This window comes from Solenopsis invicta, chromosome 14 (assembly GCF_016802725.1).
Source record: "Solenopsis invicta isolate M01_SB chromosome 14, UNIL_Sinv_3.0, whole genome shotgun sequence".
Lineage (NCBI taxonomy): Eukaryota > Metazoa > Arthropoda > Insecta > Hymenoptera > Formicidae > Solenopsis > Solenopsis invicta.
The window spans coordinates 6,904,868-6,921,321 of NC_052677.1; the positions used below are offsets into that span (position 1 = coordinate 6,904,868).

Consider the following 16,454-nt stretch of genomic DNA (forward strand, 5'->3'; position numbering starts at 1 on the left):
ATTGTCAAAGTAAAAAGGATGTGTACCCATAAGATCCCGTGATTGTCTCGTCAAAGATCCAGGGAATCCTCGAAGACTCAAAGGAGACACAGACGTTTGCTGCTCGTGTTGCGCTAAGTGTACAAAATAAGTCCATTCCTGCGCGGTATCCCAAATCACCAGACGCGCCCAAACAGCGACATTGGTAGCCGCAAGATGCGTAAAGCCGAATCTGGCTGCAAGACCGAAACGCTCTACAAGTACCTAAAAAAACGATGTGATTACAAAGACTTATTTTTTTGGATGGAAATAAAATTAATTTGGGACATTAAAGTAGTTTTAATAAAATTCCATTTAAATTCTTGTGGGAAACTTTAAATAAAATTTTAAAAGATGAAATTTTGATAACATTTTATACAACTTTATATTAAATTTGAAACATTTTGATCATCACAATTTCATCAAAAATTCATTAATTTTAATAAAACGGTAATTTCATTAATTAATTTTTTATTACGCAATATCTACGATTTTTTATTGTAATTTCATCAAAAATTCTTTATATCAATAAAATTTCTTTATTTTCTTATTGAACAGTATTAATGATTTTTCATTGAAATTTTATAACATTTTTATTAAATTCTCATTAAAATGTCATCTATCTTTTTCATTAAGTGTAGAAAATAATCTTTACAACAAAATATAATTAAAATTCCGTTGCATATATACATATTTATAGAAACTTTATTAAATTTAATAAAATATCAAGTACATTTATATTTTATATAAATTTTATTAAAACTTCTATCACAGGATTTTAATATTTATGTAAGTATAATACTTATGTAAGTTTTAAAATCTGTAAAAAATTCTTCGTTCTAGCTCAAACGTGGTGTATTATCGCTTTAGCGATACGTAGTCGTCGATGCATCAGAGCACAACGAAGAAATACGTTCACGCATTGTCTGACCACGAGCTCAGCGCTCGGTAATGTAATTAACGTAAGACTGATGCTTGCCTGCGAGTTTACGAAGAGAAAGTGCATCTGCAAAAAGGTGAACAAGCCATGCAGCACCGGATGCACGAAGATGACGTCAGTCAAACACTCGGCACCCTGCATCATCGAGTGCATTGCCATTTCTAGACCGTTAAAAACTAATGTCGCCAGGCCGAACACTGAAACCACATATGGTAAATATTGAAATTTGCTTTATAACATGGAGAAAAAAGTTATGTTAACTAAATTTTTCAATTTGATTAAATGTCTTCCGTTTGAGTTTGTATATGTTAAATTTAAATGATAAAAATACTTGAACTTGATTTAAAATATTTATACTTTATACTCTCATAAGTGATTTTTATTCTAAAAAGTAAAAATTAAGCTTGTGCAAATTTCGAGTCACCTTTCGTTCTACGAGATTTAGAGAGAGTATATTCAACCAATTTTTCAATTTAATTAAATTTTTTCAACTTAAATATTTAGCGTGAGGAGGTCTAAAGTTCATTCTCGCGCGTCCTAATTTTGTTCACCAGCCGCTCTTAGCTATTAGTGCTGTAGCTTGCTGGTGACCGTGAGAACATTTACTAAAGACGACACTAGATAGTGACAACAGTGCTATAAATAATCATTCATTTCACTCGAAATTATATTGTGTCGTTGGTTCCAATACAGTGCACTATAAAATTTGCGAGTTTTTCAAGTCGAATTTCAGCGTCGACCCAGTGAGAAATGACTCATCAAAACGATATCATTTTGATGATTTCGACATCGATTCCATTATCATTTCTCACTAGGTAAGGAATATGTTTTTATCACTTGTTTGTGCCTAAATATATACATATAGTATACTGTTTCTATTTTGAGATACTGAAGTGGCAATCTTGATCTGCCATGTGTTGTAAAAAACCGTGTATTATATCAGATTGATTAGAAAATCTTTTCGTATTTTATGCAAGAAGAAAAACAAATTTTCACGAAAAGCACTTTTATTTTAATCATCAATATAGTTTTCGTCTCTTCTAATGACTTCTTGCCATCGATCTACAAGCTTAAAAATTCCATCCTTAAAGAAGGTACTAGTCCTGGAATTAAAAAAACGTTCCAAGTCTCTTTGTATTTTGTTGAATCAAATTTTTAAAAAATTTTACAGAAGTTGACAAGATGATAGTTGGATGGCGTGAGATTAAAGGAACATGGGAATGTATGTTTAAAAAGTTCCTTAAGTTCTTCAATTTTTCTCAACATAGATACGTTCACATGGGGGCGAGCAAGCGGTGGCCTGGTGGAAGACGATATCTTTACAAGGTTGACAAGTTGGGATTGGATCTCACTTTGTCTGAACTCTAAGATCCTTATTGATCGTTAAATTTCTTGGTAAGAGGAGTCGTAGTGGATAATTCTACGCCTAAATTTTTCAAACCAAAATTGATATGATTTGATGATAATTACATCTTATCCGAAAGCTTGACACAAATTTTGATGGGTCTGAAACACGTTTGTACCGCTTTTAAATTCATACAACAAAATTGACCTAATTTGCTATTTTGAAAGCTCCGTTTTGCGATTTTATTGCGATTTTGCGCAAACTTACAATAGTTCACAGGTGCTCTCCGTTTGCAACAGTTTGCAACAGCGGCGAAAAGACTTTCGGATCAATCTGATAATAGAAAGTGGCTTTGTCCCTTATTTCGCCCAGAGACAGTATTTTCTTTTTCATATCTGTGAAAATCATTAAAGTTATAGGCTACTTTTTGTACATTTTAGATAGGTATTGAGTGCTTTAATTAGTGTCATGAAATATGTACGTTTGAACCTTACACAAAAACCTTTTTGTACGATTTTTACGTAAATCTATGTCTTTATCTTTCAAAAGTTATATAATTTTTAAACTAAGTGTTTATATATTGTATATATTTTTTTATCCTTTTGTGCCTGAATTTTTTCTAAGATAATTAGCATTTAATTTATGTCTTTTACTAAAGATTGTTAGGGTTGTTGATTATTAATTTATAATCAAAATTTGACGATGTAGCTGAAAGAGTTGTGAGTTTGTTTTCCGTATCAGAGATCCGGGTTTAAATCTATCCAAAATAGTGTAAATTAGTTTTTAATCGCTTTAGAAGCGATCGTCACCAAAGGCAAAGGCAAACCGAGAGTAACATTCGGTAAAAAAGTTTTATATATGTATAATTATATATAGTTATATATATGTATAATAATTATATATCAAATATGTCCATATATATTGAAACATGTATAATTATATATATTTATACATAATATATACATATATATTTTTTTAATATATATATGGATATATTTGGTACATATTATGTATAATTATGTATGACAAATTTTTTACTGATCACTAACTAGAAAAGTCTCTTCTAATAGATCATTCGGAGCCGACGTAAAAACTCCCATATATATATATCTACAGATATATGCAGAAGAGATCGTCACGCTGACAAGCGTATAGCACGCGAAGAAGAATCAAAATTTAAAAATAAACGACGGATTTAATATAGCATATTAAAATAAAAAATTTTCTTAGATTTGATCAAGTGTCAGCACGTGCGCTTGAATCTGTGTGTTTGTGCGTGTATGTAAAACTCATATTCCAAGGATTTTTCGTGTTACTTATTTAAAATATAAATACAATTAATTTGATCTTTTTTATTTACATTTTGCCAGTTGCAATAAATTTAACGTTTTGAATTTAAAAATTTCAATTTTAGATTCGTAATCAGCATCTCAAAAAGCCCCTGGATAATGAATTTCACTTAAATTTAACAAACTGTATAATATTGGTCCACTACATTTGATCTGTCATTTTTAACTTTAGAATTTTTATTACAGATTCATCAACGATCTTAAAAACCAGTATGTACCAATTTATATAGGTTGTTTTCCTTTTAGTAAACACAATCGACACAAGCATTATTTTAGTCTTTTTTGATATTTAATGAGTAACAAAGATAGAACGATACTTAATTGTGTTGATTGTGTTCATTAAAAGGACAACAGCCATAGGATTGTCCACATAAAATGTAACAAACTTATTTCTGAAAGTACGTATTAAGCAAAAATTGTTTTAAACAACAATTACATTAATTTAAAAGGGAACATGTTTAGTTTTCTATTAATTGTAGTAAAGAAAATACTGTTACTCTCCAAAAAAATTATGAAATTTGCAATATGCAATTGTATAACTGCTTTAAAAAGCAATCGTGTGTTTTCTTTACACCAATTGATTTATCTTATTATTTTGTGCATAAAAATATTTAGGTACTATATTCAAAAAATGAATAGTTCACAAGATATTTTATATTTTCTATCAAAATGTGTCAGAATGTAAAATATCTCATAAATCATAATTTATATATAGTTTTTATTCAATTCATCATCAATACAATTATAAAAAATAATTATTAAGTTAGTTATGTTAACTTCACGGTAATAATTTTATACGCAGAATAATTAGAGAAATCATGCTATATAAAGAAAATTAGACAATACTAGTTTTTAAAAATTTCTTTACAGAAGTGTGATCTCGACATGACTTTAAAGAATCAATTCTGTTTCAAAATTAATTTTATCATTTATATACATACAGTTCATTAAGGGTTGTCTCCACTTGTTGTTTTATCATAAAAGATAATTTACCAACTGCACTTGTAAGAACTGCCATATAAGTTACACGGTGCAATCGGTAAATCGTCTCTTATGGTGAAGACAACCATTAATGAACACTCTGTGTGTGTGTGTGTGTGTGTGTGTGTGTGTGTGTGTGTGTGTGTGTGTGTGTGTGTATCCCCCTTCAAACTATACAACTTTTAGCTCAAATAATTTTTACGTATTTTCAGAAATACTAGCTTGTCATATTATGCATGAGCCACTCTATATGCAAATAAACAAAATTTAGCATTTTTGTTTGTCATTTTTTAATTAATTAGCGATTATTTTTCAGCCATTACATTGATCTTAAATTAAGTCAAGAGAAAGAATTTGCTATCTTAATTATCTTAATATATCTTTAATCAATTTACAATTGATTAAAGATATATTTCACTTTTATCTTATTATACAATGAATTTTATGAGATATACAAATTAAAGGGTGGATTATTAGGGTATGGATTTTTTTAATGAAAAATCCTGTTCTTCAGCTTTGAAATAAACTTTGAAACAAGTTGCAATCTTTATTTTTGCGAAAGATATGAATTTTTAAAGAACTTAAATCTATATGTATGCGTTAGATATGAAAGAATGAAGCGGATTAACGTTATCTCTTACAGAGTGCGCCAACTCGTATGTAAAAACTGGTCGGTGCCGTTCTAGCCCTGGAGATGTGCGCCCGTTTTAATGATCCGAATCTGGTGAGCGACGCGCCACCGAGTTCCGCGTCTGCGAGACCGTTACCACTTCGACTTAAGCTGCTGCAGCTGTCAACCAACACCCATATGTAGATAGCGATGATAACAGCGATGCTGCCCACGTAGAGATACATGAGAAATATACCCTAAAAGATGTAATTACGTAATTATTTCGTAGTTGAATGCACTTGTTATATAAAACACAAAACATTAGAAATGCGACTTGGAGTATCCCTGAAGATATCCGTGCAGTATAAAGGTCGTCGGACTGATAAGCATAGGAAACCGGTTATCTTGAAATTCAATGACGTACCGTTTCATCTACCGCTGGCTCCCTGATCTATAATTTACATGAATGGAAGCTCTTCGTGATCTCGAAGCGTGCACAAACTCTGCGATTACAAACGGTCGCATTTCAATGTAGATTGACATCATTCCGATTACATTGAATCGCCATGCGGTTTTAAGACTGATAATCTCTGGCGTGATTCCGGTATTAGCAATATTTTCAGTACACAATCATGCCCGGTTATAAATGCTTTCCAAGATTAAAAATATGGTTCAAGATTGTTCATCAAAATTATACAATATACAAATAAGATTATATCAGGTTTTTTAAAAGATTTATTAATAAATTTACATTATCACTTACACAAAAGTTTCCGTATGCTTACAATTTTCTCGCATTTTATGAAAAGTTAAGTATAAAAAGTCTTTAAAAAGTTGAACAAAGGTATTCATAGTCGATACTTATATTTAAGATTATCTTAAGCATAGTCTTAAGATGTCATTAACCAATCAGAGAGCCGTATTAGCATCTTAAGCTATTACTTAAGACGATCTTGAAATAAGAATCGACTATACCGGCCAAATATAGGCGAATGAACAACAAACTTTTTTCTTTTTTTTTCAAACTTTTTAATTTTAATGTTAAAAACATTTGATAAGAAATGAATTTTTATGCAAGATCGATGTCGTTGCAAGAAATTATTGTATTAATTTAAAAAAAAGAAGCGTTGAAAGTCTACTTGAAATTAATTTTCTTTTTAAATGTTTACCCAATGATGTTTTATCAAAAAACAAAGTAAAAAAAGCACTTTAACCTAAAAAATTGAAAAAAATATTTATCAATTTTCAATTTTATGCAATTTAAAAATAAAATATCGTAGAAATGAAATTAAAATACAAAACTCTATCTTTTGTCTATAAAATGTATTTATTTTTTTTAATCTTTCTACGTTTTTTTTATCTTTATTATTGATATGACTTTTTATAAGAGGCGAGAAAATTTCAAGCAAGCAAAATTTTTATGTGGCAGTGTAGTATATTTCTATGACAACCTGAAAATTTTCTTGAATCAGTTCTTGATTACAAATTAATTTGAGTGACACTGCAAATTTCATCAAATAGCCGTATCATGATACTTTTGAAAAAAATGCAGATTATGCATATCTCTTTAAATATTTTCAACGATGCCTACTTTCTGTTAAACTATAAAATTATTTAGACATTATTATGTTCTAAGATAAAAACAAGTAATTATTTATTGCAGTAGGATTTGGGATTCTAGCATTTTCAGATGAATCCTGAATCAATGAGTTTTTAGTTCAAGGCTGTCCGATCGGACTTTCCCCGGATTGTGTGAAGTAACGGTACGATAATTCTAAGCTCGACATCGCGAACGTTACTTTCGAGACTTTGACGCGTTGCACGTTATCCAGGTGTACGTTCGCTTTCTTGGCAAATGCGGTAGCCGCGATAAGACGATTTATTTATGGAACCCGGTCGAACAAGTTCGATCACTTGTACCTGCAAGCTGAGCAGTGGCACAGGTGTGTCCATGACCTCGGCCAAGCACACCGCCAACGTTAACACGACGATCAGCTCGCCGTACACATTTGAGAGTACCACCCATAATTGCGAGCTGTAACACGAAATAAGAAATTAAAATTAGTTCTTGAATCTCTAACATTTAAAAATGATATAAAAAATATGTTTGCTAAAATAGATGTGTTCAGCTAAGATATTATCCGAAATCTTTACATTTTACACTGAGATGTTTATAAACTTTTAAGGATGTATCAACCGTCTTTTCAAAAAGTGGTTGAAATTGGAAACGTGTCAATATTTACAGTTTTCGTATAAAAATAAACATTATATACGTATGAAACTATTTAATAATGTTAATTTATATTTATATTTATATTATTTATATTATTTATATTCATTATTTATATTATTTATATTCATTAATAACAGTCCAATTTAATAGCTTATTTTTTTTTATTTGCTATCATTTTTCATTTTTGTAATACTTTTGATGAAAAATTTTGGACGTGAATGTGCCGTAAATCTAACTTAAAGAAAATAAAAAAGAAATGCAACACATTTTTTAAATGATAACTGAATCAAAGATATTAAACAGAGCGTTAAAACTTAAAAATGTACAGCTCATACTAAGATATGATTTCAAATTTTAGTTAATTTTATTTATTTACAGAACAACTAAACTCGACATTATTATGAAACTTGGCATAAATCATCTTGAGTACTCAAAGAATTTATTTAAAAAAAAGAATAAAAATTTTTTCCTCATATCTTCAATAAGTTCTTAGATATCTTAGTCATATGTTCTTAGATAACACAGCCCAAAATTGGATATAAGACGATTTTTGTAAAAATATCTGTTATCACAGATATTTGAAGACATCTTTAAGAAATCTTACATCCCAATTTTGAACTTGAAATTATTTGGGTTTCCATTAAAGCACAGGTAAAAACAAACTACTTCTTAGTGGAATATTTTTTAATTTAGATATAAAATTGTTGTTGAATTTTTTTTATTATTTTCAAATGCAATATAGAACAATTTGTAATTTTTTCAACAATTTTTCAAAGATAAAATAAAAGTGGAAGGAGAGAAGAAGAAGAAGATGAAGAAACGTAAATTTTTTAAATTGTCAAATGCGCTTCAATAAATAAATACACCTCTATCTGTGGATAGATATACGTATAATAGAATGAAAAAATGAGATAGATCAAGATTTTACTATGGTTCCGAATGATCTAGCACTAGCAGATCCTCCGGCGACCGCGTTCTCGACAGGATTCTGGAGACCAAGGATCTCGCCGGTGGCGCCGAGGTGGATGCCTGCGCATGGTCATCCTTGTCCTTAGTCCTATCACCCCTACTGGGGCCCCCACCTGGCGCGCCCTCCACGGTGCCACCCGTTGTACTTCCGGTTTCGTTCAGGCTGTCCTTGTCGTGCTGTTCATTGCTCGCTGTAGGAAAGAAAGGAGAGAGAAGTGTAAAAGACTCACGTTCGTATTATAACATTCGAGTGATACGCAGCAGCCGGAAAAGTGGAACCCCGCGCTTCTTCTTACTACTTTCTTTCTTTAGCTCGCCGGGACACCGGAGAAATGTATGTAACTTTCGCTAAAAGAATTTATACGTCTATTTCTGCTGTGAGATAGCGCCTGCGGTTTTAAATAAGTCGCGGATTTGTACATCTCCTTCGCGGATGCTTGTAAATTATTATTAAAGAATTATCATGTTTGGTAATGTTAAATTGTATCTCAGTCTCAAATGTGAAACAAAAATGTTGCATTATATAGACATTTAACATCTACAGACCTCGATAAATACATTGTGTAAATATTGCACAATTCATGGCATCATGACTTAATGAAATATTGCAATAACTCTATTAAGATAATAATATTGCAGTTTTGTTGAAATTTTTAAATTTATTAATAATTTAAATATTTCTTTATTTAAAATATTATCATGTTATCATGAACGTGTAGTATTTCATGTTGCAGTTTCTATATTATGATTTAAAAATAATTATGCTTTTTTATAAATACTACATGTATATGAATTAATTATACGAGGATAATTCGGAAAGTAATGTTTGAAAACAAATATGGAAACTATGTAGAAATCGGACCTTACTTTCCGAATAAACCTCATATTTCTAAATGTTTTATACATCTAAGTATTTATACATATAATTTATACATAATAGCTAAAATATTTTTTTCTTAAACAATTTCTTTTTAAGTTTAATTTTGTAAATATAACATTAAGATATTATGTTGTCACATTGTTATACTTTTACTGAAATACTTCGAAATTAATTGCGGATTTATAAATATTTTATGAAAAGTTAATTCTTCAACATTTATTTTTATAAACAAACTTACATAATTGCAAATTATAATTTTTATGTAAGATTTCCTAATATAAATGTTGTTTGAGCGGAGAATAATATATGTTATAAATTAAAATATTTATTAATCTTTCGTCAATGTATTTCTATATGGAGAAAATTTTCTTTTATAATGTATCTTCAAAGTCACATATGTATATAAGTTTGGAACAATCTTTGGACTTCAAAGAATTTTGCTATACTCTTAGTAAAATTTGGTTAAATTATATTACAAATTTAATAAAATATTTTTTATTTACATGTACATACATGTTTCATAGAAGCAATCAAATTTTTTGTTATATAAAACAAAATACAAAAATTTGGTGTTTTCAGCAAAAGTTGTTTAGTTAATTAGTTGATACATTTTTTAACAGTAATCAATGTTTTGTTTCACAATTTTCATATCATAAAAAAGTACAATTGATTCTGCGGAATATATATAAATATAAATGTGTTTATACTGACTACATATTTTTATTAACTACATATTTTTATTAAAAATAGTTTTATTCGATACACATATTTTTATCAATTTATTTGTTGTTACAACAAAACAGTTTTCCTAATATAGTTTTACTTTCAGTTACTAGACAGGACTAATATAATTGTCTAGTGCTCAAAAATTGTATGAAATTTTTATCAGGAATATAATATATTACAGTTTCAATTGAATACTAACTATTTTTTATTAAACGAGAAAAAATGCACAAAAATGCTTGTTACTTGATTGATTTATAAAGAGTGCGTAAAGAAAGATTTCTGTCAAATGATTACTTATTCAGTCTTGTCTTCAATGCAAAATGATTTTCTCGTAATGTTATACAATTGTTCGTCATAATAAATCGACGATAATAAAGCATGATATGTGAGCGAAGGAAAACTGTTTAAAATAATTAAAACAGTTGGCGCGTTGAGTTTGCTTAATTGTGTTAATATTGCATCTTTTATGATTCTTTGTGCATTTACGGCGCGACATTGCGTAGTTATAGTACTATACAATAATAGTTGTTCCACTGCTGCGTTCTGACGAAACGTACGAGAGGCTTCTTCTAGTAAAAGTTCGACTCTCCGACGCGTTAAATAGCTGGCAATTACCGTGAGTGTAATGCCGTGTAATTAATAACGGCGAAACTAGTAAGTTCTCCATCGTGCGCGTGGTTTCGTCCGACTATCGCGCTGGCACAGTACTAACACAATTCTATTATGCCATGAAATTGATTACGACATATTTTATTTGATGATCTGACAATCGATTATTGAATTCTTGAAAAGGTAGAAAATAATTATTGCGCAGTAATTTTCATTATTTAATTTTAGTTAGAATCTGTTCATTAAAATTTATAATTTTATGAGGCTATTTACAATTTTATGAGGCAATTAAGACAAAAAAGTGATGTATAATTGGCTAAATGTAACTTTATTAATTCAGTAACAGTCCTGGTAGAAATGTATGCAGTTTCCTTAGACAACCATTTATTACAGTTACTGTCAAGCATTATTGTATTTTCATTAACTGTAACAATAGAAAATGAACAAGAACTTGGTAGTTTTACTCAATCCTTGAAACAGGTTTTCTGGTAATAATATATATATAAACCTACCCATTTATTGTCTAGTATTAATAGAGAGGTTTTTCGGCTTGCTTAATAATTAATTGAATAGCCTATATATTGTCCTGTTTTTATTTAGTAAATGGATTCAGATTTTGTGCTTTTTTTATGGGCAGTAACTGCAAGCAAAGCGTTACACTAGCGTCATTAATGCTTTCATGATAATTATTTAATTGCCCGAGAAACAAGAGATCAGTTCTGGAAAATAACTCTCAACAGACGTAATCAACACGCTGATGAAAAAGTTGTTATAACATCCGCTACGTTGCAATAATACATAGGGCCGCGTAATATGCAATAAAGATTGTAATACACATCCGTTTATGCACATAGAATATTTTTTGTAACAATAAAAGTGAAAATTAGCTTTGATTGATAATATATGCCGATCGATACTAGACGCATCTCCCCTAATGAACTGATAATTTAAAAAATAGTAAATGTTTCAATACACAAAAACTGGAAAATCTGACAGTATTTTTCAATTGTCAGAAATGTTAAACATCGTAAGATCAATTCGTAAACGTGTCGTCCAAGTTTACAAACACAAGTATAACTTATGCATAATATATCTAAACACAATAATTGCTAACAAAGAAACCAAGTGTGTTGTTACGTCCTGCGGAATAACAATTCTTTTCTTTCGAAGTCGATGTAGCCAAGCAACCGAAAAATTGCGAAAAGATGGCCTATCTTAATCGCGCGGATACGCTAAAATTGTCCGGTCGAGTCAATACGGTTGGTCTACCCTTGACACGTGCCGATTTTGGGCGGAAGCAAGCGTTGAAACGCGGATGATTGACCTCACCGACTCGAAACACTTGTCGCGCAATTAATAGGTAGGGCGTGGGCAATAATAAGAGACGGTACACCTGCGGATTAAAATCCCATAGGAACCATAGGCAGAATCAGGTATAAAAGGAAGGAGCTTCGGAGCTCGCGAGCACTTACTTACTTTCTTACAATCATTTACAGTCACTTACGGGCACATACCGCACCTTTTTTCATTCTGATCAATCGCTCATTTTTCGCTTCGCGATTCACTCTAGTTCGATCCGGCGCACATTCCGTGACATTATATGTCCGAGTTTGTGACGTTCGGATTCGTATTCATCGTACTTAAATTCGACGCGGCATTGTGAGATCCGAACACTCTGAGTGCCAACCGTCGACCAACCGTCCGCCGTTGTAAGCTGAATCCGCTCTGCCAACCACTAAATCGTTCGCACCTTCAAAACTTCACCCAACAGTAAGTCTCAGCCGTCCATTATTTTTATTTTTTATTTTTACTCTTCATAAGACTACCTTCTCTCTCTCATAAGATATTTGTTATATTTTTCAAAACACTCATATATTCAGTATTATTGCACTACCCTTCCTTTTCTCCCTCTATTACTCTCAGTCTCTTTATTTCCCGCAGGATACAGTCGAGCTCTTTCGATTGGGTCCGCGACTCTTTTTATTTCCCGTAGGATACAATCGAGCTCTTTCGATTGGGTCCACGACTCTTTTTATTTCCCGTAGGATACAATCGAGCTCTTTCGATTGGGTCCACGACTCTCTTTATTTCCCGCAGGATACAGTCGAGCTCTTTCGATTGGGTCCGCGACTCTTTTATTTCCCGTAGGATACAATCGAGCTCTTTCGATTGGGTCCACGACTCTCTTTATTTCCTGCAGGATACAGTCGAGCTCTTTCGATTGGGTCCGCGACACTTTTATTTCCCGTAGGATACAATCGAGCTCTTTCGATTGGGTCCACGACTCTCTTTATTTCCCGCAGGATACAGTCGAGCTCTTTCGATTGGGTCCGCGACTCTTTTTATTTCCCGTAGGATACAATCGAGCTCTTTCGATTGGGTCCACGACTCTCTTTATTTCCCGCAGGATACAGTCGAGCTCTTTCGATTGGGTCCGCGACTCTTTTTATTTCCCGTAGGATACAATCGAGCTCTTTCGATTGGGTCCACGACTCTCTTTATTTCCCGCAGGATACAGTCGAGCTCTTTCGATTGGGTCCGCGACTCTTTTATTTCCCGTAGGATACAATCGAGCTCTTTCGATTGGGTCCACGACTCTCTTTATTTCCCGCAGGATACAGTCGAGCTCTTTCGATTGGGTCCGCGACTCTTTTATTTCCCGTAGGATACAATCGAGCTCTTTCGATTGGGTCCACGACTCTCTTTATTTCCTGCAGGATACAGTCGAGCTCTTTCGATTGGGTCCGCGACTCTTTTTATTTCCCGTAGGATACAATCGAGCTCTTTCGATTGGGTCCACGACTCTCTTTATTTCCCGCAGGATACAGTCGAGCTCTTTCGATTGGGTCCGCGACTCTTTTTATTTCCCGTAGGATACAATCGAGCTCTTTCGATTGGGTCCACGACTCTCTTTATTTCCCGCAGGATACAGTCGAGCTCTTTCGATTGGGTCCGCGACTCTTTTATTTCCCGTAGGATACAATCGAGCTCTTTCGATTGGGTCCACGACTCTCTTTATTTCCCGCAGGATACAGTCGAGCTCTTTCGATTGGGTCCGCGACTCTTTTATTTCCCGTAGGATACAATCGAGCTCTTTCGATTGGGTCCACGACTCTCTTTATTTCCCGCAGGATACAGTCGAGCTCTTTCGATTGGGTCCGCGACTCTTTTATTTCCCGTAGGATACAATCGAGCTCTTTCGATTGGGTCCACGACTCTCTTTATTTCCCGCAGGATACAGTCGAGCTCTTTCGATTGGGTCCGCGACTCTTTTATTTCCCGTAGGATACAATCGAGCTTTCGCGATTGGGTCCGCGACTCTCCTTATTCCCTGCTGGATACAATCGAACTCTCGTTCGATTGAATTCGCAGTTTTCTTTGCATCCAGCGGAAACGAAGAATTCCGTTCCTTTTATTAATTCAAACTTTTTCCTTTTGCTTTTCTTTTTTCTTCTTTCAAGAAGTTATAATATAAATTTTATTTCCCTTTATAAGAAAGAGAGAACGTAGCCTCAATTCTCAAATTCATTTTAGTGCGTAAGCGAGTCCCTGACCATAAAACTCGAAGAGCCATTAAGAACTGTCGGAATCGCCGAAATAAGAAGCTCCGGAGGCTTGGCGCATCGTTATCGCTCTGCGGAAAATTACGCAATCAGCGAGCAAAAATTTCTGTTTTGCCTAACGCTCTAATTAATTTGAGTACTTCCGACGAACCGACCGACTCATCTCCGCCAGTCTCAAATCCGTCCCCCGAATCACACTCTCTTTCCCCCTGTCGTTATCCTTCCCCCTCTTACTCTCCTGGATCTCATGTAGAACCAGATTTTAAACAACCACCAGGGTCACCGTCTTCTACCTTCGATCCTTTTGCAGAGCCCTTAGCATCTCCTCGGGATTCAACCTTTTCTCCTACAGATTTTCCTCCTACACCTTCCCCCGATTTTTTTATCGTAATTCCGATTCACCTGTTCGAAGACCTCCGGAAGATCCATATTCCCCCGCGCTAGAGTTTCCCCAAGAAAACTCGCATTCCGATTCATTATTTACTCCCGAACAGGTAGAGAATATAGTAAATAAAAATATCGAAGCGAATCGAAGAGTACTCAATGAATTTGAAGAAATCTTCGACTCGCTCCAAACCCTACCTGGATAACTAAAAATCCCTTGATCATAAAATACACCTACACATGCACACTTATAACCAACTAGAATTTAAGTTATAATTACAATTTTTTTTGTTATTAAGAACATAAGATTTTTCTTCTTTTTATTATACATGTTTTCTACTAACAAAAATATTATTTGTAAATTAATAATTATTATTTTAGTCATCACCTATCATTGTAATTGGTTATTTTTTTTATTATGTTAAAATAAATTGTAATTCTTAATTTCAATCATTTTCTTTACTTCAACCACCTCTAATTCCCGCTCCGATAAAATTGCACTTAGTCCGATCCCGCGTAAAAGCGATTCGATTCGTTTACGCAAAATAAGGACTACACGAATGCAAGAGTCTGAATGAGAGTCATAGGTCGTCATTCTCGACACCTGACCTACATTCTGACTCACCTGACGCATTCGACTCGTCGCACTCGCCCGGAGACATGTGTGCGAGAGATTAGGCCTGTTCCGTCCTTCCTACCTCGCTCGAATTATTTCTCTAAGTCTCTACCTGCCAATCGACCCGAGAGACTTATTTCGAGAATTCTGGACGTAACAGTGTTCTTACTATTGAAATTATTAAAGAACACAAGTATGTTCTGAAATCTACTTTTAAATTTACTTATTGAATTATGTTTTGGGATACGCACTATACACTTTAGAAAAAAATTTATTTGAATACTTGCAATGACATATTGTTAAATGTAAATAAGTATTTATTCTATAAAAAATGATAGTTACAATAAATTACATAAGTGATTCTTGTATTAAAGAAATATCTATTAAAATTTAGCAATTTTTCTCAATGTATAAAAATTCGCTATTACTTTATTTAAAAAATGCTTTTTTTTGAAATTTAATGTACAACATTTCGGATTTGAATTTTTTATTAAGAAATCTTTTAGTGTTTAATTTGACGTTTATCCAATCAAAATTATGTTCCATATTTAACTTATGATACGTGATTACTGATTTGTATATCTATTAATATGATTTTTATCTTCAGATATTCTTGTTATAAGTTGTCTTCCAATCTGTCCCACATAAAATGGGGCTTCACAATTTTTACAAGTTACTTTATAGACTACATTTTTTTAGAATTTTTTGGAAGGACATCCTTATGTGCTTTGATAATCTGTTTGAGTTTGTTTATACTGTAAAATGATAGCTTAATTTTAATATTTTTCGCAATCGTGAAATTTCTATGATATTATGAGTAAATATGGATTGGTAAACCATTTTTTTCTTATTACCTTCTTCATTTCTATTGTTGTTATTTTGCTTCAAAGTTTGTCTTTTACAAAGAGTTTTTAGGTAGTTTTTTATGGTGCACATTATGAACTTTAAACAATAATCATTATCTAAAAAAATGTTAATTATTTTGATATTTTTTTCGTGAAATCTTGGATGTGATAATAAGAAAGTTCTATCCACTGCTTCTATTATTACTGCTGCTTTTTGTGATAATAGCGATAGAAAATTGAAATACCTTCCCGAGAAAGTCGGCTTATGAAACTAATTAAATTTTATCTTATAGATCTTATTAATGATTGTGACATCTAAGAAGTTCAAAATTTTGCCTCTGACTTCCAAAGTAAATCGTAGCATCGAATATAAAGAATTATCATAA

At 32.4% G+C, this 16,454-nt stretch overlaps 2 protein-coding genes across 3 annotated transcripts in view; one reads left to right on the forward strand and one right to left on the reverse strand.

The window, feature by feature from the left end:
* LOC105198107 (proton channel OtopLc) overlaps positions 1-16,454 on the reverse strand; it is a 58,570-nt gene that overhangs the window by 8,469 nt on the left and 33,647 nt on the right. Inside the window, exons 2-6 of the mRNA XM_026140192.2 lie at positions 8,405-8,636; positions 7,164-7,278; positions 5,275-5,500; positions 998-1,155; positions 27-243 (exon numbers count right to left, since the gene is read on the reverse strand). Of these exons, the coding sequence (XP_025995977.2) occupies positions 27-243; positions 998-1,155; positions 5,275-5,500; positions 7,164-7,278; positions 8,405-8,636 (948 nt within the window). The remainder of the gene's footprint in view (positions 1-26; positions 244-997; positions 1,156-5,274; positions 5,501-7,163; positions 7,279-8,404; positions 8,637-16,454) is intronic.
* On the forward strand, positions 1,152-2,366 carry LOC120359617. Of its 2 annotated transcripts, XR_005576396.1 has the most exons (3): positions 1,152-1,773; positions 1,987-2,052; positions 2,130-2,366. XR_005576396.1 is itself a non-coding variant. In XM_039457678.1 (2 exons), the coding sequence occupies exons 1-2, from the start codon at positions 1,929-1,931 to the stop codon at positions 2,324-2,326; spliced, it is 321 nt and encodes a 106-aa protein (XP_039313612.1). In that variant the 5' UTR covers positions 1,152-1,928; the 3' UTR covers positions 2,327-2,366. The 2 variants fall into 2 exon arrangements, 1 of the variants encoding a protein (XP_039313612.1); XM_039457678.1 differs by having other exon boundaries at positions 1,152-2,052.